Consider the following 24,312-nt stretch of genomic DNA (forward strand, 5'->3'; position numbering starts at 1 on the left):
CTTCTCCAGGTGCGACAGCCGCTGCCGGTGCCTTTGTGCCAGCTTGCGTCGGGAGCAAAACGAGCGGAGAGAGAGGCGAGTCCGCAAGCGGGCAAACCTGTTATTCTGCTCTCTAGGCAAGCAGCGCGCCGCAAAGCGTGAGAAGCGGGGGAGCTTCTCGAAAGCGAACCCATGACGCCGATGGCTGCCGTCCTGAGTGGGGACGAGACCAGCCTCCTCTTTGTAAGAGCTGGAATCGCTTTCAGCAGACAAGAGCTACTGAAGGCCCAGCAAATTGATCCATTTTGTCGCGGAGTGAGCGACGGTCTCAGGGAGACGAAGCGCCGAGACTCTGCTGGTAGTGCGGCGGGCGCAGGGGGGCCAAAAACAGTACGTGTCGCTGGGTCCGCCGCGGATTTATATTTGCTGGATCATGATGGGCTTCTGCTGAAATACATAGCCACTGATGATGACTCTGTGGACTCGTTTAAGGTGGTAATCACCAAAAGTCTGAGAATCACACTGTTGCGATGTTCTCATGACGAACCATTGGCCAGTCATATGAGTGGCTCTAAAGTTCTTGAATTGAATTGAATTTTATTTCTCGTTCATTCAAACGAGGGTAGGCTGAGACTAAAGGCATAAAGCCTGACAAAGGTCTCAGCCCCGACGAACGACAGGTTTGACAGCAGATCACACACATATGCACAATTTTGCGCGTTACAACAGCGTTGATTACAGTGAAAGTTCATGGTTGCACTGTCCATGGTCATTAGCCTCTTCAAATTTATTTTTTAGAAATGTACAGCAACAGCTAAGTACAACTAGCCATTTCAGATTCTAATGGTGCACAAAATAAACGTCAGCGAAATTATAGAGTAATATAGAGCAACAACATGCGCAAAAAAAAGAAACACATCCTAATTGCGTGCCAAAAAAAAAAAAAAAAAAAAAGCTAAGCCAAACTGTGACCTGGCCGGGCATAAAACGTGACATTTTTCGCTATTGCCGTTCCTGCCACGTCTGTCAAATGGTGAAATCAAGGGGTGGCAAGCCGCCCGGGCTGATGAAACCAATCGACAGTGAGCGTCCGTGGCAAGTGGCCACCTGCGATCTTATGGGGCCTTTCCCCAGAAGTAAGCAGGGGTTCACACACCTGATGGTAGTCGTTGATAATTTTTCTAAATGGGTGGAACTGTTTCCGCTTCGTAAAGTGACAGCGCGAGCGGTGCTGGAAAGGCTACAGGAAGTGTTTTGTCGGTTCGGCTTTCCGAAAAGACTGATTACGGACAATGCGTCCTATTTCACCGCTCGGGTGTTTGGTGCTACGTGCCGTTCCCTGGGAATTAATCACTGCACCACTTTGCCCTACCATCCTCAGTCCAATTTGACGGAGAGACTCAATAGAACTCTCAAACCAACGTTAGCGGCCTTTGCCGAACGTCAAAAGGATTGGGCAGACCACTTGAGTGAGCTCGTGTTCGCAGTCCGAACCTCCGAGAATCGCTCAACTGGTTTCTCTCCCGCCTTCCTCAATTGTGGAAGGGAGTTGGCAAATCCGGCGACCAGTGTGATGCAGTGCCAGCTCGGGGACGAGGAGGCGCTGGCAGACTGTTCTGCTCACGCTTCAGCACTTCGGGACAGGCTTTGTTGGGCGCTCTGTAGAGAAAGGCAGAGTATGGCGTCGGCCAGGGCCCAGCAAAAGGCTCAGTACGACCTGAAGCATCCCGACCTTTCAGTTAAGGTAGGTGATCTCGTCCTGAAGAGCAACCACGCTCTTAGCGATGCGACCAAGGGGTTCTCAGCTTCGCTCGCTTCTAAATGGCTTCGTCCGTACCGAGTAGAGAAAGTGTGGTCTCCGCTCTTGCTGAAGGATCCCCCTTTGGAAAACTCAGCCGTGCCCATATCGCCGACCTGAAGGCTTTCGCGTCACGGTCCGACGAGCTCGCGCCAATGCCCAGTGGCATTGGGTGCAAGTAACGGGGCACACCCAGGGCAACGGACCGCATTCAGACCACGCACCGGTACTATCTGAGGAAGCGGTCACCTGTGTGATTTCGCGCCGCAACACGGACTTTTCCGCAACTGAAGGCCCTCAGTAAAATGCGTCCTCCGTGGGCTAGCTTCTTTACGGCCAGTGCATGAAAAGAAGCTGGCCCCAGCCCAGCGTATTGCAAGTGCTGTTTATGTAGCGTTTTAACAGTGTGTATTTTTTTTCTTTTTTTTTTTCCGAGTACGCATGCTGAGTGTATTTATGTTTTTTTAAATTTTCGAAAACGTGTTTAATTTTCGCGTGTACAGCCTTATAGTTTAATTCATTATGTTTTTTTTTCTTCTATGTAGACGTAGAAGATTTTTGTTTTTAGTGTTCTTTTCTTTTTCCTTGTTTTTCTTTGCCGAGAAGGGGGTTGTTGATTTGTGCGGTCATCAGGCGCGGGAGGGGACAATGGTCCCATTGACTTGTCGGCTTGAGGGGAGCGAAGGACGCTTTGCGCCTTCTATGGCACGGTGCGTTGTGGACGGCGATGAGCATTGCGGTGTTTGGGAGTGTTGCGCAGCCAAGGAGAAAACCGCAAGGAGTGTGTGCGTGCGTGTGTGGTCCCTGTTGCTCTTCGAAGCAGCCAGAAGTCGCACCAACTGCTGCATCGGATAGTCGTGGACACTGAAGGCGGCCGGGGTAACTGACCCTCTGATGTCAGACTGAGCGCCCGGCTCTCTGCAGTCGCCGCCGCCGTACAATCGCCTCACAGCCACGGTTGTGGCTGCCCCTTTCACCTCGGGTCCGGCTGTGTGGCCAGCTGACCTGACAGTGTCCTGCCCTCATCCGGCTGGAGTTCGGGACCGCTACCACCACGAAAGCAACAACTTCGATCTACCAACGCGATCGACCAACTTTGAGCCCGTTCCTGCAGACAAGCCTGCCTCGAAACTCCGACGTCTTCGAACACTGCCATAGCCACAGAAGTTTACGCGCCGTTTCCCCTTGGCATCTTGGACACTGTCCCACGCCAGCGGCCGACTATTTTGTTAATATTTCTTCACCCCCTTCTCGCAGCGTTTATTTTCTTGTATTATAGAGCGTAGCATATTAATTTTTTATATTTCTTTTACCACTATTCTTGTATATATATTCTTAAATTATTATTATAGTGCCTGAAAGTGTTTTTGTAGGTTGGAACGCGGTATTAAGAGTACTTGCTGGGCTGTGGCTAGCATTTAGCTTGTGCATGAAAGACTAAATTAAACTGTCTTTGGTGCGTAAGCCCCTACTAGCTGTTTCGCCAGGCTGGTAGGGGGGCATTTAAGGAGAGGAGGATGTGGGGATTGAGGGACGTGCCGGCGCCATTGCGCAGGCTTCACCTGTTCTGCCGTCCCCCTCGCCAACCACACCCGCTCCCAACCGGTTCCAGCAGTGCCGTTCCACACGCGGTGGTTTGCGGTGAGGGCAGGGCGCTGACGTCACTACGCAGCCGCATCGGCGGCTAGTTACTGAGCATGGGTCTCCTCTCCGGGATCAGCGCACGGTACGTACATGCTTTTCTCTCGTCCGCCGACACCTTTGTGACTAGGTCTGGAGCTCTCGCACGGTACCTTTGCCCATGCGGGGAGCGCGTACTTTGTGCTGATCCTTTCCCGACGCTAAGCTGACGAGCGGTGCCTAGTGCTCGCGCGAGGTCGTACCACGCGCAGCCACACTTGCCGAAAGCCAAAGCTGAAGGAGATTGCCCGAGCTCTCGCGAGTTGACCCATTGGTTATCGCCAGAGCAAGTAGCATAGCATGTTCCGGACATGCTATGCTACATGTCGCATGTTCCGGACATCTGGGTTATGTGTGTATTTTGTTGTGGATCAAAAAGTACTATTAGCAAGAACTTAGCAATACCGTAAAGTACCACATAAAAACTTGCCATGACACCAAACACGACAAGGTTCCACCCATGAGACCAGCCGGTCTCCTCCAGCTCATACGTCTCTCTTATGCACCCTTTCAACAGGCCGTGATGGATTTACTCGGCCTGTTTTTCAGGTCATTTGCTGATAACCACTGGACTGTTGCAGCCACCGACTACTGTGTTTTATGGTCTACAAGGTGCACCTTTGTAAAAGTCTAACTTCCCCCAAAACGGCAGTTTTTAAGGGGAAAAAAAAATGCATTCGCGCAGGAGGCGGATCAATGAGGGGGCGGGGGAAGGAATCCTCACTTGCAATTCCCGTGACAATCTAAATTTCAGAATCTTTTGACAGGTGGTAAATCAGGCCAAAAAACTTGACAATGACATGGAGCTAATGGTGCCTGTTGTTTACCATCGACGTTGGCTATGCATGGAGCAGTGATCGAGTCATGTGATGCACGGTCCTTCCATTTGTCGCACAGATTGGCCTTACAATAACCTACCTGCCATAAAGTTGGGACAGCCTTTCTGTATTTTAGACAAAAACTGGAATTTGGCAAGCAAAACTTTGTATGCAATAATAAAAAAAAAAAGATTACCGCAACACATATGCCCACTATTAAACAAGGAACCTCATTAGTATTCAGTACAACGGAACATCACTAATTCATTAGTTTCAGAGGAAAGAAAGCATTTGATTATATGCAATAGAAATTATATTGATAAAAAGTATTTTCCAGACCTTCATATACTAGAATTGAACTGTAGTCAGATACTATTTCGGTAAGAAATCCCTAAAGTAAGAGTACACAGTACAGTAGAGTAGCTTGATTTTATGTGCCTAATGGTGAATTCCACTGGTCGATCTGAAGCACGTTTTCTTGCACCGGTGGCAAAGAATCTGAATTCCACTGCTCTATCTAGAGCAGTGTTGTACGGAACGGCATTCCTGGAACTAGTTCCTTTTGGGAGGAACAGACGAACGGCACCGTTCCGTTAACGGTCGGTGGAACTGTAATGGTAACTCGTTAAGTTTACGAAGGAACGGCAGAGGGAACGGCGTTCCTTCTGTTAACGTTCCACGGTATTCAACGGACGCACGCACGTACGCAGGGGCACGCATCATGCAGGGCGGATGGGCGACCGTGTGAAGCGCAAAGAACTACCGCTTGCCTGTCACATGACTATGGTGAAAGTTTTTTTTCGTGAGGATTCTCCATTATATTTTTTGATGACTAGGCTTCAAGACTGTCACGTGACACTCCCTCCTGTAGTTGTATAGCTGTAGTCCTTGGTGCATGTGAGTGACTTTCTATTTTCACATCTGAAGCGCAGTATCCAGACTGTCTGGATTAGACATATCTGGAGTATGTCAGGTGTTCCCTGAAAAAATTCGGCTACGAGCGTTTTCTTGGGTTCTTTCGATGCCCAGATAATCTGCTGATAATATTCAGCAACAATGGGGACGAATTACAACAAATGATTGAGGACCTTAACCGAGAAAGTGTAAGAGTGGAGTTGAAGATTAAGATGAGGAAGACAAAGATAATGTTCAATTGCCTGGCAAGGGAACAAGAATTCAGTATCCCCAGTGGGCTTCTAGAGTCTGTGAAGGAGTATGTTTATCTAGGTGAATTACTCACAGGGGACCCCGATCATGAGAAGTAAATTTACAGAAAAATAAAATTGGGTTGGAGTGCATACGGCAGGCATTGTCAAATCCTGACTGGGAGCTTACCACTGTCGTTGAAAAAAAGTGTACAATCATTGCATTCTACCGGTGCTCACATATGGGGCAGAAACTTGAAAGTTAACAAAGAAGCTCGAGAACAAGTTAAGGACCGCACAAAGAGCGATGGAACGAAAAATGTTAGGCTTATCATTAAGAGACCGAATGAGAGCGGTGTGGATCAGAGAGCAAACGGGGATAGCCGATATTCTAGTTGACATTAAGCAGAAACAATGGAGCTGGGCAGGCCATGTAATGCGTATGATGCATAACCGGTGGATCATTAAAGTTACAGAATGGATACCAAGAGAAGGGAAGCGCAGTCGAGGACGGCAGAAAACTAGGTGGGGTGATGAAGTTAGGAAATTTGCAGGCGCAAGTTGGAATCAGCTAGAGCCAAGACAGGGGTAATTAGATATCACAGGGAGAGGCCTTCATCCTGCAGTGGATATAGACATAGGCTGATGGTGTAGATTAGTTTCATAGTAGAAACGAACCACCAAACACTCGTCACGCTGTTGAGCAAAATGGAACTCGATTTGCTCCCTCCTCGTATCCAAAGACGGCGCCTCAAACTTATGCACTATGACAAGGAAGTCTAGCACGGCTGTGGACGGCACGAAGGACGCCGACAGGAAGACACAACAGCGTAGGTTTCGCCAGGCGCACCAGGAACAGCGTCGAGCACGAGCCCCACTACAGTAGCGCTGGCGATTCGGCTGCGGAGCTCTACACGACGCACTTCTTCTTCCTTCCATCTTCCCCCCTCGCTGAAGACGGAGCCGCACAGGAGGCCTAAGGCGTCGTGAGGACGAAGGGCTCGTGATACGGCTTGAGCCGATCGACGTGGACAGTTTCGCGGCCTCGGCGACGCAGGTCCGTAGGGGGCGTCAGAGGTTCGATGACGTAGTTCACCGGAGAAGTTTGTTGCAGAACCCGGTAGGGTCCATGGTATCGGGATACAAACTTGGAGGAGACACCTGATGTCGAAGTAGGAGGCACCCACAACCAAACAAGAGCGTCAGGCGAAAACTGGGTGTGGGGGCTCCCGTCGTCATGACGAAATTTCTGTAGCGCTTGTTCTTGCGTTGTAAGGGAGCGAGCTAGTTGCCGACATTCTTCTGCATACCGGGCGGCCTCGGAAACCGGTGTACCCTCTGATACGTCGGGACGGTAAGGAAGAATAGTGCCAATGGGAAATGACGGTTCTCGGCCATATAGAAGAAAGAAGGGAGAAAAGCCCGTCGTTGCCTGGGGTGCCGTATTGTAGGCGTATGTGACATAGGGAAGGATGATGTCCCAGTTGGTGTGGTTGGAGGCAACATACATCGAAAGCATGTCGCCAAGAGTTCGGTTAAAGCGTTCTGTCAAACCATTTGTTTGTGGGTGATATGCGGTGGTACAGCGATGAATAATGTGGCACTCAGTGAGAATCTTCTTGAAGGACATCGGCGAGAAAGACGCGGCCGCGGTTGCTCAGTAGTTCGAGGGGAGCGTCGTGACGTAGAACGAAGCGTTGAAGCAGGAAGGAGGCAACGTCACGAACCGTCGCAGCTGGTAGAGCGGCCGTTTCGGCATACCTCGTGAGGTGGTCTATAGCTACAATGACCCAGCGATTGCCAGCAGCTGTGTATGGAAGAGGCCCGTATAGGTCTATTCCAACCTGGTCAAGGGTCGTGACGGGCCACAAAGGTTGCATTGGTCCAGAAGAGCGGCAAGGAACAGGCTTGCGGCGTTGACATTCTGTGCAAGAGCGAATGTACTTTTGCACAAATGTGTACATACCGCGCCAATAAAACCTATGACGTAGTCTGGTGTAGGTCTTGAAGAGACCAGCGTGTGCACACTGAAGGTCGGCGTGGAAAGCGGCGCATACATCGGTGCTGGAGCTGCCAGGGTATTACAAGCAGCCATTTGCGGCCGTCGGAACTGTAGTTACGGCGATAGACGATGCCGTCGCGGATGGCGAAGTGCGAAGCTTGCCGGCGTAGTGCTCAGGATGGTGGGCGTTCAGGTGAATCAGAGATGTAATCTATCAAAGATGAAATCCAGGAGTCCTTGCGCTGCTCCAAAGCCATGTCGACAGAAGCGAACGGGGGAAGTGGGTCGTCTAGGACGGAGACACTGACAATGTCGGTGTGGACAGGCGAGCGCGAAAGAGCATTGGCATCGGCGTGCTTCTTGCCTGAGCGGTACACAACCCGGATGTCGTACTCTTGGAGCCTCAGCGCCCACCGGGCTAGGCGGCCGCAGGGATCCTTGAGGGACGACAACCAGCAAAGTGCGTGGTGATCGGTGACAACATCGAAGGACCGGCCGCACAGGTATGGACGAAATTTTGTAATGGCCCAGATGATCGCTAGACATTCTTTTTCCGTGACTGAATAATTTGCTTCGGCTTTCGCAAGAGTGCGGTTCGCGTAAGCAACAACATATTCTTGGTAGGCCGGCTTTCGCTGGGCCAGCACAGTGCCAAGACCAACGCCGCTAGCATCCGTATGGATTTCCGTGGGAGCAGTTGGATCAAAATGGCGCAGTATTGGTGGTGTTGTAAGCAGGCGACGTAGCGTTGCGAAGGCCTCGTCGCAAGCCGGGGACCACGCGGAAAGATTGGTATCTCCCTTAAGTAGCTCTGTCAGCGGTGCCATAATCGAAGCGAAATTTCGAATGAAGCGGCGGAAGTACAAGCAGAGGCCAATGAAACTACGCAAGTCTTTTACGAGACGTTGGCCTTGGGAATTCTTTAACAGCACGGAGCTTTGCGGCATTGGGGAGAACTGCCGTCCTTCGACACGACATGTCCGAGAATTGTCAGCTTCTGTGCCCCAAAGTGACATTTTTTCAGGTTGAGTTGGAGGCCAGCGTCACTGAGACAGCGTAAAACCTGCTCCAAGCGATCAAGGTGAGTAGGAAAATCTGGTGCAAACACGACTACATCGTCCAAATAACACAAGCACATGTTCCATTTGAGGCCTCGAAGAATAGTATCCATCATCCGCTCAAAAGTCGCGGGCGCGTTGCAAAGGCCGAATGGCATCACACGAAATTCGTATAAGCCATCTGGTGTGATGAAAGCTGTTTTAGGCTTATCGTCAGCAGCCATAGGCACCTGCCAATAACCAGAGCGTAGATCTAGGGAGGAAAAGAACTCTGCACCTTGTAAGCAGTCTAAGGCGTCATCAATCCGTGGCAATGGATAAACATCCTTTCGGGTTATTTTGTTTAGGCGACGGTAGTCCACGCAAAAGCGGATCGAGCCATCCTTATTTTTAACTAATACAACTGGCGATGCCCATGGACTGTCGGATCGTTCAATGACGCCACGCTTGAGCATTTCACCTACTTGCTCATCAATGACGCGTCGTTCTGTCGAAGATACAAGGTATGGTCGCTGCCGTAGCGGTGAGTGAGCACCGGTGTCAATCCGGTGGCATACAGTCGTCGTTCGACCCAGAGAAGTGCTATGGCTGTCAAAAGCAGGGCGAAATTTGTCGAGGAGACGGAGGAGGTCATGGCACTGCTTGGGGTTTAAGGCGTTGTCGATGACGTGACTGAAAACGTCTTCAGGCGATGTGGCAGGTACGGGACAACCGGAGAGGGTGTTGACCTCGGACGATCCATTAGGAAGTTCCAACGCGGTAATGGTGTCGTAAGGCTCCACAGTGTCGACAGATTCACCGCGAAGCAACGTAATCGGGAATGGGAAGTGGTTGTAGACAGGAAGGTGAGTCGCACCTGCTTGAAGGCCAAGCAAGCGCGGTTGGGAGTGGTGAGATGTGGCGACGAACGAAAGCAGTGGAATGTGTGAAGAGTACGGTAGAGTCGGAGGCAATGGAACAGGATACAGGTGCCAGAACGGATGCGTGTGGAGGTATCTGGATGTCGTCAGTGAGGGATAACTTGGTGCAGGAAAGCGAAACGTCGTCAGATATGGCACTGTCAAGCGAAGAGAAGGCGACTTCTGCACGGGAGCAATCAATGACAGCTTGGTGACGAGAGAGAAAATCCCAACCTAAAATAATATCGTGGGAACAGTGGGGAAGAACGATGAACTCGACGATGTAGAGCACTCCTTGAATTTCAAGTCTGGCGGTGCACGCAGCCACCGGCTGGACGTGCTGTGCTGTGGCTGTGCGGAGTAATGGACCGAAGAAAGGCCTCGGTAACTTTTCGTATTGAGCGGCATAGTTTTTCGGCAATCACAGATATGGCGGCACCTGTGTCAATGAGGGCAAGCACAGAGACACCTTCAACGGCGACATCAATAACGTTGGGCGGCGAAAGAAGAGGGCTTGAGCGTTGCGACGATGACGCAGTTCTTGCCTCGGGAACTGCGCCACTTAGTTTTCCGTGTCAGCGGTAGAGGGACGTCGACACATCGGGGAGAGCGAGCGACGACGAGGAGAAGGAGAACGGCGGTCAGAAACTGGGCGAAGGCTAGGGCGGGGAAGAGGTAAATCGCGGTCTGGAGCGTAAGACAACGGATGGTCGTACGCTGCTGTGCATGGGTCGTCACGTGGATGAAGTGGACGGCGGCGGCACAGGCGTGCAACGTGCCCGGGAATACCGCACAAATAGCAGATGGGCCGATTGTCCGCTGTGCGCCAGGGATTAATTGCTCGATGGACTGGAGGTCGCGGTGGCGGGGAAGTAAAAACAGGGCTAGGCATCGGAGGCGGAGCCCGGAACGTCGGTGGGCGTGGTCGTGCGACGGCGTCGGCGTAGGTCAGTGGGGCGTTGAGTTGAGGCACCCGCTCCAGAGGAATGACCTCGGACACTTGTTCTTCTAGGACGTGTCGTAGGGTCGGACTAAGGGGCGAACTGGACTCCGGGGGGTGGGAGATAAGGGAGAGCTGGCGAGCAACTTCTTCCCAGACGAAAGCCTTGATCTGCGAGAGGAGGTTGGAATCGTGAAGAGGAGAGGTCAAGCCGGACAATGATTCCTGATGGGGAACAGGACGGCGGGTGAGGAGGCGTTCACGGCGGAGCTCGTCATAGCTTTGGCAGAGTTCAATAACTTGGCCAACAGTCAAGGGGCTCTTTGAAATCAGCATCTGAAACGCATCCTCGTCGATGCCCTTCGGTATATGCTTGATTTTATTGCCCTCAGTCATGGATGCATCGACGCGTTTGCAGAGAGCGATGACATCTTCGATGTAGCTCGTAAAGGTCTCACCAGGCTTCTGAGAGTGCGACTGCAGACGCTGTGCGGCACGAAGCTTTTGAACAGCAGGGCGGCCGAAGACCTCGCTGAACTTTGTCTTGAACACAGTCCAGCTTGGGACTTCGCTTTCGTGGTTGCGAAACCACAAGTGGGCAATTCCGGTAAGGTAAAAAGGGACGGTGGTCAATTTCGTGGTGTCATCCCATTTGTTGTTAAGACTGACACGTTCGTATAATGATAGCCAGTCGTCAACATCATGGTCATCAGCACCGCTAAAGATGGAAGGGTCCCGCTGACGGAGTGTGCCGGGGCATACGGAGGACTGGGGAGCAGGTGGTGGTACGCTCGTGGCGCTTGCGGAGGTCATGATGGCAGGGAGGATCCGGCTGCGCAATTCCAGGATTACAGGAGACCCAGCAAACCTCCACCAATTATGACAAGGAAGTCTAGCATGGCTGTGGACGGCACGAAGGACGCCGACAGGAAGACAAAACAGCGTAGGTTTCGCCAGGCGCACCAGGAACAGCGTCGAGCACGAGCCCCACTTCAGTAGCGCTGGCGATTCGGCTGCGGAGCTCTACACGACGCACTTCTTCAGTTCACCATGCAGTATGTTCCAGGGAAACTACTACCAACTGCGGACGCTCTCTCGAGGATACCACCCATGGTTTCGTCTCCTCTGGACACGGTGGAATTATTAACAACGGAAGTTGTTCACAACGCATCTTCAACTTTGCCATTGACTCCGCAAGACAGGGAGAGAGCCCAAAGCTCTCTATACAGCCAACATGCTCGGCCTCAGAAGAAGAAGCTGCCATTGCACTTAACGAAGTATGCTGCCGTAGCTAACGAAATCACAGTCTGTCATGGTCTTCTGCTCAAAGGCCCATGCATAGATGGTTCCCACTTCCTTGAGACCTACAGTCCTGAATTTACTGCACGATGGTCATAGCAGATATTCTAGTTGACATTAAGAGAAAGAAATGGAGCATGGACAGGCCATGTAATGCGTAGGTTGGATAACCAGTGGACCACTAGAGTTACAGGATGGATACGAAGAGAAGAGAAGCGCAGTTGAGGACGGCAGAAAACTAGGTGGGGTGATGAAGTTAGTAAATTTGCAGGTGGAAATTGGAATCAGCTATAGCGCAACACAGGGGTAATTGGAGATCGCAGGGAGAGGCTTTCGCCCTGCAGTGGACATAAATATGGGCTGATGATAACCATGATGATGAATCTGCTGCTGGCGATGTTCAAATTCGTATAATATACGTAGTCCGATGTGAGTTTCAAATTGCTCACTTTATTTCGCCTCAGGATTATCCAACACTACTTTTTAATTTAATAAATCAAATGCAACGTTAATGCAACGACACGTTCCAATGTTCGAAATGTAATTAGAATGCGTTCTTTTCGCATTATAGGAACTTGTAACAGGAACTCGTGTCAAGATTGGGAAGGAACGAGGAACGAGCTTTCATTCCTGTGGTAGAGGAACGTGTACAACACTGATCTAGAGCAAGTTTGCATTTTGCACTGGTCAATTGGCATCAACCTGCTCCGCGACGGAGCACTCTTCGTTGATCCACCGAGCAGAGATGGATTTCACTGAAATTCGAACGATGCATTTGGCGTCACTTCTGAATTGGTTGAATGGCTTCGCTGTTTTCAGGGGCTCTATTCTGGACATTCCGCCATTTTCTTCGAGGTGAGACGTAGGCGCGATGCTTACAAAATGGCGCTGACGGCCTCGATTTGCTTTCGTGACGTAAATTTGACGTTTCGCCGTAGAAACTGTAATGTAGGCACTGAACCTAACGTCTACGATAAAGCAAAACAGTTTTCCTTTTCAGTAAAAAATAAAGCAGCTAGCTCAAGCTGCACGATTATTCCGTCAAAAATTATTTTCGCTTCCATCGTCTGCTGCGTGCAAGCCAGTAGCAATTGCTGCTTTTGGGTGGATGTCGCATTTTCCCTTTAGCCAGGATGCGTGGGCTTGAGAAATTAATGAGTTATCGTATACAGGCGTCAATGTGCTTGTTTTCTACCTTGAGACAGCATACTCGACCTACCAGTGGGGATGAGTGCACGTTCTAGGGCCGTGTTATCGCTATCTCGTGAAAGTCAAGTGACTTAGCCTGACACATCTGGCTGAGAACCGACTGAATATCATCGATAGCATTGTGCGCGCCACAGGCATCCGCTTGCGCGATGCAAGCGCCGGTGCTGCCATCTCTCGGCGCTTTCACTGCTTACTCGCACGCTGTGAGGAAGCTTTCAGGCGCCACCTCGCATACATTTTTCTTTATAAATTAAAAAGCCGCTGTTGACATTGCCATTGCATATGGCCACTCATTAGCATTATTCGCACGGCTCGTCGCAGCACAAATTATGGCAGAAAATTTCTGCAATGGCGACCCAGTGCAACGTCACACAACTTTAAATTCCCATTTACAAAACGGCCCTTCCTTAGCGTTCCTCACAGCACATTCCTTCAGCCAACCAGGAAGCTGAAATGGCGGCAACCCTGGACCACCACCACATATTCGCGAAATTGCACATGCATTGCATGGGCTTCTGCATGCTACCGTTCAGTTTCTTTCTTCGGGGTCGGGGTACAGTCCTCTCTTTCTAGAAAAAAGGATGCAGGTGCTCTTTTGTGGATTTAGGCAGAACCCATTCTCGTCTGCCCATTTAGCCACCTTGTTCAGACCAAGTTGAACCTGCCGCTCACAGATTGCAAGGTTGCATGATTTAAATCCAATCTGTACATCATCGACGTACGTTGAATAAAACATGTTGCGTGGGATGCATAGACGCAAGTAATTCATTTTTATAATGAAGAGAGTGCAACTGAGCACCCCACCCTGTGGCACTCCGGTTTCCTGCACAAAAGGTCGTGATAAAGCATTGCCAACTCGAACACGGAATGTGCGATTCACCAGATAACTTTCAATGAGATTTAACATATTACCACGTAACACCAAAGTGGGAGAGATCTCTCAGTATTCCAAAATGCCATGTGGTGTCGCAGGCCTTTTCCATGTCTAGGAATACAGATAAAAAGAATTGTTTGTGAACAAAAGCTTCACGTATCTGTGCCTCAATACGTTTTAAATGGTCAATGATGGATCGACCCTCGCGAAAACCGCACTGGTATGGGTCAAGCAGCTTGTTCGATTCTAGGAAATGTATCAGACGGCGGTTCATCATTTTCTCGAAAGCTTTGCAGAGGCAGCTTGTTAGAGCTATGGGCCGGTAACTCGATACGGACGATGGATCCTTGCCCTGCTTCAGGATAGGGATCACTATGGCCTCTTTCCAGGCAGAGGGGATCTCACCAGAGGTCCAGATAGAGTTATAGAGACAAAGAAGGGTTTTCTTCGTTTCAGAAAGCAGGTTCTTTAACATTTCGTATAGTATGCAGTCAGAGCCTGGGGCAGATTGGTTGCAACACGTCAGTGAAGCATGCAGCTCTGCTAGAGAGAAAGGTAGGTTATATGGGTCATTCCCGGTGATCTTTCGGTCTAGTTTTTGTTTTTCTATTGCTGATTTGTATCTTTTAAATGCTGGAGAATAATGTGATGAACTGGACACATGTTCAAAATGTGCACCCAGATGGTTTGCTTGGTCCTCCAGGCTGTCTCCCTGCGTGTGTATCAGGGGAGGCGGATGTGTTTGTCGTCCTCTTACTCTATTGACCCTGTTCCAAACCTTGGCCTCTTCCGTGTACGAATTTATGCTTGATAAGTATTTTTGCCAGCTGTCTCTCCTGGCTTGTCTGCGCGTTCTCCTACCTTGGGACTTGATCTTCTTGAAATTGACAAGGTTTTCAGCAGTGGGGGAATCGCGAAGCTGTCTCCATGCTTTGTTCTGCTGCCTACACGCGTTTCGGCATTGCTCATTCCACCACGGAACACGGTGTTTGCTAGAAAGTCCACTTGTTTGGGGAATACACTTAGATGCTGCATCAATTATGAAGTTGGTAAAATACTCGACGGCAACGTCAACTCCGAGCACAGACATGTCAGCCCACGAGATCGTACTGGTAAGTGTCTGGAATTTCTCCCAGTTCGCTGGATCGACCTTCCACGGGGAGCGTGTGGTGGAGATTGGTATTGTCTTGTTGCTCTCAGCAGTATTGGGAAATGGTCGCTCCCGTAAGGGTTTTTTGTAACTTCCCATTGAAGTTCAGATAATAGGGTCGGGGAAGCTGTGCTAAGATCAATCGAAGAAAAGGTTCTGCTTGCGATACAGTAAAATGTAGGTTCCTTTTTATTCAGGAGACACGCACCAGACGAGAAAAGAAATTGTTCAACAAGACGACCTTGCACATCGATACGAGAGTCGCCCTACAGACTGCTGTGCGCATTGAAATCGCCACGAACAAGATAAGGTTCTGGCAATTCGTCTATAAAGGACTTAAATTCATGTTTGTGAAAGTGGTAATGTTGGGCTATGTAAAGCGAGCAAATGGTGATGAGTTTATTTAGAAGGACAAGTCAAACTGCCACTGCTTCAAGGGGCGTTTGTAGCTGCAAACGTTGACATGCTATGCTTTTTTTAATTACAATGGCAACACCGCCTGATGATGCGAGAGCATCATCGCGATCTTTACGAAACGTAACATACTGTCGGAGAAAGGTTGTATGTTTTGATTTTAAGTGCGTTTCCAGTACACACAGCACTTTTGGATTGTGTTGGTAAAGAAGTTCTTGGATATCGTCGAGCTTCCTAAGAAGGCCTCTGACGTTCCACTGCATAATTTGCGTGTCCATAGAGAAGTTAAATTGGTGCTGTGTGTACGAAAAAGAACGTGTTTTAGCCTACAGAGCCATTTGCGGCCCTGTAATTTTGGTTTTGTCTTTTCTAGAGCGGTCCAAAGAATATGGCCGCTCTTTAGGTGCTGGCTGCACCACCTTGCTTGGAGTAGTGTCCATAGCCTCTTGCGAGGCGCTGGACACTTGCTCTAACGAGCAATGTGTACATCGTGTAGCCTTCGCCTCGAGGGATGAAGGCTCTGGCCTCACCAGCCCGGAGGCCGATGGGTCCTCCTTAGCCTCTGAGCTGCGATGGCTGCTGCCAGCGCTAGTGGAGGCCTCTGGTGTGGCCGATTTCGAGAAGGGCAGGGCAGCCTTAGCTGCTCCGACCATCGGGGCGGGTGGCAGTCGCCTCAGTACGCTGTGCGAGCCTTGGGCGACTGCCGGGGTCCGTCGTGATGCTGCCCCCTGTTGCACCACTTCGGCAAAAGAAGTTTTGCCGAAGTGGTGCAACAGGGGCGAAAGACGCTGTCGTGAAATGAAGGCGAAAGACGTGGTCGTGCTTCCCGGAAACTGATATTCTCTTTGACTTTGATCGTAATTTTCTCTTTTTCTTTCTTCCAGGCTGCGCAAGATCTGGAATATGCAGGGTGGCTGGCATCGCAGTTTGCGCAATGGGCCTCAGCAGTACATTCATCAGCAGAGTGATCTTTTGTGGCGCATTTCGCACAAGTTAGTTGTCCTCGGCATCTTTGAGAGGGATGGCCAAGCCTCTGGCACTTGTAGCAGCGTCGTGGATTTGGAATGTAAGGTCTTACACGCAGTTTAAGGTAGCCTGTTTCTATTGCATCTGGGAGTGTGCTAGAGCCAAAAGTAAGTACTATGTGTTTGGTTGGTAGTTCTTTGTTGTCGCGCCTGATCTTTATGTGTTTACATTATAACGTTTCTTCTTTCCATCCATTCAGGAGTTCTTCATCAGTCAAATCCATGAGGTCGTCGTCTGAAACCACACCCTTGACGGTGTTCATTGTTCGGTGTGCACTGACAGATATGGTTTTATCGCGAAATGCCACCAGGTTTGTTAGTTTCTCGTACTGCATTTTGTCTTCTACCTCAATGAGAAGGTCACCACTTGCCATCTTCGTGGCTCTGTAGCCACTTCCAATGACCTCCGTGAGACATTTTGACACCAAGAAGGGTGAAATGTTTGTCGCTTTTTTGTCGGTGTTTGCACAGTGAATCACGTGGAAATGTGGAAAAATTTCGGTGGCCTTTGTGAAGAAGTTGAAGGATTCATCGGTGCGCCCTCTTTTTAAGAGAGGGCGATCAGGAAGTTTTGGGTATAAGGAAGCCACACAAATTAGAAGCGTGACTTTGGCAGCGGTGCCAGCCACCCACCGCAGAGCCCAACAAGGGGACGCGACAGGGTTGTTATGAACAAGACCTGCCAATGCCAGCTGTACACAACTACTATAACCAAATATGATATAACCAAGGTTGGCTATCTCACACAAGGTTAACCCTAGCTGCCTGGAAAATCAGAATATAAGAAGTGAGAAGGAAACAGGAAAGATTGAAAGTGAGAGAAAAAGACAAAGATTGAAGAGAAGGATAGGAAAACGCAACTACCGATTTCCCCCGGGTGGGTCAGTCCGGGGGTGCCGTCTACGTGAAGCCGAGGCCAAAAAGGTGTTGCCTCCGCCAGGGGGCCATAAAGGTCCAAACACCCGGCTTCGGCTCAACCTCCAGGATCCCCTTTTCCCCGGACACGGTTAAGCCGCGCACGGTTAGACGCGGGAGGGTCCAACGCCCATGTGCTCGGGTCCGTGGTGTCGCAACACACCAAATGCCTACTTGCGCAGACGCCCCTGCGGGGCCACCCGCACTTTCACGTTTCAGTAGTTTCATTATTGCGTAGTACTGCATTCATTTTGCTGGCTCACAAAACACACACAAACTGCAAGTAGTAGAGAATTCCCCATATATGTGATGTGGGATTCCCGAACGGTCCACACCCCTTCACCAAGAGCAGCTACAGCGGCGAATACAACGCTCTGTCTTCGCTCGGTTTCTCCATTGCAGCACCTTTGCATTTTGTGCAGAAAACCATAGCATTGTCTGTAGGTCGCCGTTTACACATCAACGGCAGTAAAGGCCGGCGATGGCACATGCAACGTCTTAATTCCCCGCACGGGGGCGTTGTGACTTTGAATTGCGCTAAAGGTATGCGGAGCCTTCAGACACAATTTTCTTGTAAACTACAGTCTTTTCTTGGCAGAAACAAGCACTGTCAGGTTTCTGGAATGGCATTTAAACAATCTACGTCAACCTAGTATTTGCCTTAACTGTCCCTTTAATAAGAGTGGACTGTACTGTACATCATGATTTCTATAAGACTAAGTTACTGATAGCTTTCTACATTCTTGGTATGCAATAATAGGCGACTTTCTAGAATGTGCAGTACCGTACTTAATTGTCGAGAAATTTGAAACAATAAATTTAGTGAAAAATTTCGCGTTATTTGGCATATTTTTCTTCATTCGATTCGATACATGATTCAAAGTTTACTATTCGCTATTTGCACACCCCTAATATTTTTAAAGGAGGGTGGGGGAAGGGAGGGAGGAGAAGCTGTGATGTGCTATAACATGAAGGCCAAACAATTTACAGGACGATGAATGGAAGTGAAAAAGTAGAATGTAAGGTCAACACGATGATCGTGGGTCATGTTCGGTTTACGACGCTTTAACTCTTGCCCTACTGCACCCATTGGGCATTGTTAGCCCACTATCGATGGTTTGAAAAGCCTCTTTCGAGACCCTACGCACCGCTCACGGTCCCACTGCACCATCGGATGTGAAGGAGGAGAACTCTATGTTTGTTTCTTAAACAGTTCACTTTTTTCCTGCTTGGCAGTGATTTTTGAACGTAGTCCGAAGTTTCGTGATTGTCACTGTAGAAAGCAAAAATGTCTGCCCCCGAAAGCGTCACGCGTGCGCTTCGAAAGATCACAGATGTTGCGATTCCGCTGCGCCTGCGACTGATCTTATCGATGAATTGAGCAACAGCGAGTCTGAGGATGCTGCCTTTTTGTCGAACTTTGACTCTGAGAGTTTGGAGTGCTTGAGAGCCTGCCAAGATGGAGACTTATCGAGACTGCAACAAATGCTACACCAACAGGAAAGCCGAGCAGGAAACAAAAGTTTACTGCAAGACATGCAACATTCCGCGATGTTTTGCACTGAGGGACTGCCTTGCCGCATAGCATGCCCAACTGTAGTGCTTGCAGTCATATTTTGTTGTGGAAAACCTGTTCAATAAAAATTTAGATTTTTTCGGAGATAGTGCCTATTAAACGGTAATACGTTTTGTATATCTGATAATTCACGTTACATTTTTTCCTTAGTAGATACAAGCGTGTCTTTACAAACTTTGTTCAATTTTATCTCACAATCTTGATTCTCGCAATTTGTCTTTTTTTTAGGACATATATCTCATAAATAAAGCTTTTATGAATGAAAAGTACATTCATTCTGCTTTTTGTTTATGCATTACATAAAATATTGAGTGAAGTAGCTCCTCCAGAAAAAAAATTAAAAATCTGGCATAACCTACAAAAAAAATCACAGCATATCCACGGGGTGAATGATGATGAGTGGGCGAAGCTCCGGAGAGGAATCATCGGATCTCCCGCTTAAGGGGACGCTAGCACAAACGCGTTAGAAACGTGCAGTACTCTCTAGTAAGGGGGAGCGGCCACAGCGTCTTACGCAGCCATTTACACATGCCGGAACGTGCACCGCATTTGCCGACGCCATCACATGACTGCTGAGAGAGTATACCCCCCGTATTCATAAACGCTCCTCGACTTGAACTTGACTTGCCACCGCTTTGGGAAGCGCGTTCGAAACGCGTTGAAGGTAAGGCGGAGAGGCCACAGCGTCTTACACCAGCTTCTTACACGGGCCGTAACGCGCTAGCACAAACGCGTTAGAAACGCACTAGAAACGCGGCCTTTCGTTAATGTTGGGTATTTATTGCCATCGTGGTGCGTGTGTCCATGTCCGCTTCGTGGCGTAGTGGGCTAACGCCGCGCGCTCGGAAGCGAGGGGTCCCTGGTTCGATTCCGCGCTACGGACACAACTTCGCAATTTTTTTCTCATTTTTCTCAGACTGGTTACACACTACTGGTTACACACTACTACTACGACGACGGGGAAGAACGGGTGCCGCTATAAGGAGCTTCGCCCTAAAAACACCTATTTCCCCAGGGTAGCGAAGCAGTTAATGTCCACTCTGTATTGCCCCATACGGGTGAAATGGTGGAAAGAGCAATGCTGGGCCAAGAAATGTTTCTTTTTATCTGAGGAAGTGGTGAAAAGGAGCAGTCGGCCATCAGTGGGAAGACCGAGTTATGTGTTGTGTGATGGTGCATCAGTTTCGGTTTCACGTCTCCTTGTGCCAGCAGTTTCGTCTGGCCACATCGTACGCCACCGTGACATCACTGCTTTAGATAGCGAATAATCTTCCAAGTTATGCAAGACAGAGATCCATGAATGTATATTGAATTGGATTAAAGCACACATGCCGAATCGTATGCAGGTAGTCAAATTAGACAGTTATGCATCAAGTCCACCAGCCATATTTTCAAGATTGCTTCAGGGCTCAATATTGGGGCCACTATTATTTCTACTCTTTACTAACCCTTTTAAGGACGAGACATATAAAATACCCAGAAAAAAAAAAAACGTTTATTTTCTATCTAAATGTGCAAAACACATCAAGAATATGCATAATCAACAGATAGAAAAAAATTTTATGGAAATTTTTTTATCAATAGGGCGAAAACCCCACGCAGGGAATTGGAAGTGGGCTTCACCCTAGCCACCTAAATTTTCAATTTGTATAAACAGCTCTCATCATATATGAACTAAAGGTGTACATTTAATTTGCTTTAAATTACATGTGTGGCACCACTGAAGCTGGATATCTTGCATCGGCCTGTCTCTTCTGACCTTGCTTTCAAAAGACAGTGAGTCACGTGTCTTCATTGTCCAGTGTTCCTGCTCTAAACCAACAAATGATGCTTGCTGCCTGCCATTCAGTGTTGGCCGAAGCAATTTTACTTCGTACTCAATACTAAAACTCGGCAAGAAAAAAAATTTTTTGGTATGTTGCCTTTAGGCAACACTTGTCAATAAAGGGTTAATAACATCAGCAGCCTGGCAGAAGAAAACGTTCAGCTTAAGCTTCTTGCTGATGACTGTTTAATATGTACTACGCTTACTAACCAGTTGAAAATCAACAAATGTTTGCAAAATTTGGATGATTGGAGTAGGAAATGAAATACAGAAATAAATTATTCAAAATCTACATATACACATATCTGTGAAACGAAAACTATGTATACTCGTATAGCAGTCGCGGACATCTATTAACGAACGCGTGTCACTATAACATCTTGTGTGGCCACCTTATCAAAACTTATACTTTTTGAGAAAAAAGCTAGAGCATGCATCGCATGACGTAAAAATTACTGCTTCGAGTTTCCATAAGAAGGGTTGGAAAATCGTAAATGCACTGACATGTGGTCGTTATAACTGATAGATCGATGTATCTGGGATTGTTATAAGTGGTTTCGACTGTACGTGACTGTTTTGTCCGCTCTGTTATGACCCTCAATTTAGGGTTGACAGTATTATTAAAATATAATAAAGGATCACGTGGCTGGACGAGGGTCTCGCCACAAACCTCGGACGCGACCAGTTCGTTCCTTTGGCTTTTCTTTGCTCGGGTAGCCCCCTCAACTGACCATGGCGAAGCTCTTCCTTATATCACAATCAGAACAGTGTTTTGAAGAGCAATGCATTGTCCTGTCGTTCTTCAATCGAAACCCATGCCCTTGTCCTGTGTTGTCCTTCATCCATTGTTCTTATGTGCTGTATAAGATATGCAATCATGCCAAACCAACTAGCAAGTGTTGGTGGACATTTTAGCAAAACTGCAGTTGTGCTGCACAAAACACACAAGTGTATCCACTCCTGAATGTGCTTACTACAGTGGAATCTCGATGATACGACCACGGCTAATACGAATTTCCGGATGATATGAATTTTTCTGTAGTCCCGGCTGAGCCTCAAGAGAACAGCGAGCAGTCACGGGCTTTCTCCCTTTCTCTTTTAGTGCGGAGGCGCGGATGCGGCGCCGGACAGTGCGGAGGCCGCGACTGGGCGCGAAAGAGTTTGACGCGGTGGCGCTTTTCTTGCTTTTGTGCGCGGCCGGCGCAGCGAGCGAAGGTTCGTGCGGTCTATCGCTTAAACGGAAACTGAGGGGCGTAAGCACAGCACATACAAAGGTCAGAGCCGTGTGGAGATCGCTTTCAAGATACGGTGCACGCGACAACCCCGAGAGCCGGCACAGGCGCAAAGTACAAGAACGCATTTGTTGGCAGAGTAGAAGCCGCCCCCTCCCTCCTTCCCTCCCTCCTGCGCTGCCTTCCTGCTTTGCTCCTTTCGGTAGGAGATTTCGTCGCCAGTTGCCCTTGCGCACGGTTGCAAGATACGCATCTGGTGCCCCGCAGCACAGCGCCCCCCCCCCCAGGCCTTTCGCACGACGGAAGCAGGGTCAGGCTCGACTGGCGCGCCCGGCCATGACGGAAGTCGCGTTCGCTCTCCGTGCGTGAAGGCGCGCGTCCCCCGCGCGAAAGGCGTGCTTTCACTCACACATACGGCGCGCGGTGAGGGTTTTATCGCCCTTGGACTCATGCTACACGTCTCATGCTTATCCTCCGTATCGCCTTCGTTGATCTCCTCTCCGGTCGGTGGGTGCACCTCGTTGAGAGGTGTGCTCGCTACCGCCCTTGTCGGCGAGATTTTCCAGCAGAAGCCGCATTATAACCGGTATTTCGTCTCACTCGGCTGCACTGTAAGCGGTATGCGCATACATAGAGTTCTATGGGAGAGTAAACGGGAGTCGGAAAAGGCCACGTTGTAGCCAGTTCTGCGCTATAAACAGTTACGTTATAAGTGATCTATACTGCAAATGCTTTTTATGTGCGTGTGCCTGAGTGAGTTTACCTCCGACTCTTTAATTTAGCTAGTTTTAATTGTGTTTCGATGATACGAATTTCGGCAAATACGAATATTTTTCGTGACCCCGTGAGATTCGTATCATCGAGATTTCACTGTATACACTAAGCCTTTCTCTGTGCCAAGATTGTTGGATTAAGTAAATATGAGCATAGAAGGCTCCCTCGTAAATTTAACTGAGAAGTTTAATAGAAATCTTTAACCTAAAAGACTGAACAATCGTTTTAATTTGAAGCATAAATACCGTTCTTGAATAGTCCAAAAATTTTCCATCTCTTATGAGTCACCCCAAGTGCATAAGCTCTGAAGAATCTTGGCACACAAATTTTTTCCTTAAGTTTATCAAGGGGATCAAGGTTGACAGGAAATGCAAGATCACCATCTCAGTGCACAGACAAGACCAATTCCCATTTAAAAAGCAAGTGCAAAACGAGCTAATCCTACATAGCGCATTGTCAAGTGCCCCTACCTGTCGCCACGCAGGTCATCATAGAGCTGAGATGAAATGACCGTGGGTTGACAGAAGGGCTGCATGGTTTCCGTGTCATGGGCCAAAGGCTCATCCTGCAGGCCAATCATCAATGCATATGTGTTAATACAGAGAAACATGAATGGAATTTAGGCTCATGCTACTGGTCTGGCTCCGCACTGCCACTACAAAGGTTTCCCACCAAAACAAGTAACAAATTTCCACAAATGTTCCAGCTGGCTAAATACAGTCTATCAACAAAATCAAGATTTTTTGACACCCCTCGGGCTTTGAAAATTGGTACATACATAGGCATACACACCTTTCACAATACTCATCAAATCCATACAACTAGTTGGCTTCAGCATTACCAGAAATCATGTCTGCGACTTACAAAGGCCTAATTTCATATTTGAGTGTGTAAAAAAATTCTATGTTGAGCACTAGAAAAGGTCTTGCTGGTCACAACCTCAAATGTTAATTAGTCCTGTTGTAAAAATAGTGCATGGAGTACTTGGGATACAGCATTAAATTAAACGTTACTGCAATGCTGGCTGTAGACGCAAATGAGTTAAATGCACTCATAAAATGAGATGGAGGCCAATCAGGTCACACTTGTGCTTCTTTGAAATAGTGGCTACGGCAGGGAAACAATGTGGGAAACCATCTCTATCCCTATGGGGGTCCTCCCACAAGTGCGCCTTGGCAATTGGAATGGTCAATTTGCATCCCTGACAATTTGTGAGCTTGAAATTTCATAAAAATCTTGTGAAAATAATTCAGAGGGGGAAGCATAGTACACAGTTCTTTTTTTTACCTTGCCCTGCACACACGCCCTTTGTGGGACACACACACACTTTATTAACGATGACTTACCTTTTGATGCATCACACAAGCAGCACCAAAGTTGCAACGACAAACACCGACAAACAACGTCTCGTTTTTAGATCACAGTTACCTTTTCAGCGATATTGCTGCTGCTGATTTTGCCTGCTTTAGGAATTGTTCTGAAGCAAGTACCTCTCCAGCGTCCTTTCACCATCTTCTAATGGAAGGTTTGGAGAGCGACAAGGAAACTATTTTGCGAACAGAATTATTTTCTGTAAAACTTGACGCAACATTCATAAAACAGTAAAAGAAGCCCAAATTTGCAAATTTTACTAACATGGGTTGGTGACACGCACAGACTAAATGAACAGATCTCACTGGATGACTACGAGCACTCAATGT

General features: G+C 48.5%; 1 protein-coding gene across 18 annotated transcripts in view; it reads right to left on the bottom strand.

Moving 5' to 3' along the window:
• LOC119466381 (serine/threonine-protein kinase WNK1-like) overlaps nucleotides 1-24,312 on the bottom strand; it is a 420,835-nt gene that overhangs the window by 158,485 nt on the left and 238,038 nt on the right. For all 18 annotated transcript variants that reach the window (XM_049657238.1, XM_049657241.1, XM_049657234.1 and 15 more), the window contains one exon: nucleotides 23,083-23,177. In XM_049657238.1, the coding sequence (XP_049513195.1) occupies nucleotides 23,083-23,177 (95 nt within the window). The remainder of the gene's footprint in view (nucleotides 1-23,082; nucleotides 23,178-24,312) is intronic.

The sequence above is a fragment of the Dermacentor silvarum genome, chromosome 10 (genome assembly GCF_013339745.2).
Source record: "Dermacentor silvarum isolate Dsil-2018 chromosome 10, BIME_Dsil_1.4, whole genome shotgun sequence".
NCBI classification, from domain to species: domain Eukaryota; kingdom Metazoa; phylum Arthropoda; class Arachnida; order Ixodida; family Ixodidae; genus Dermacentor; species Dermacentor silvarum.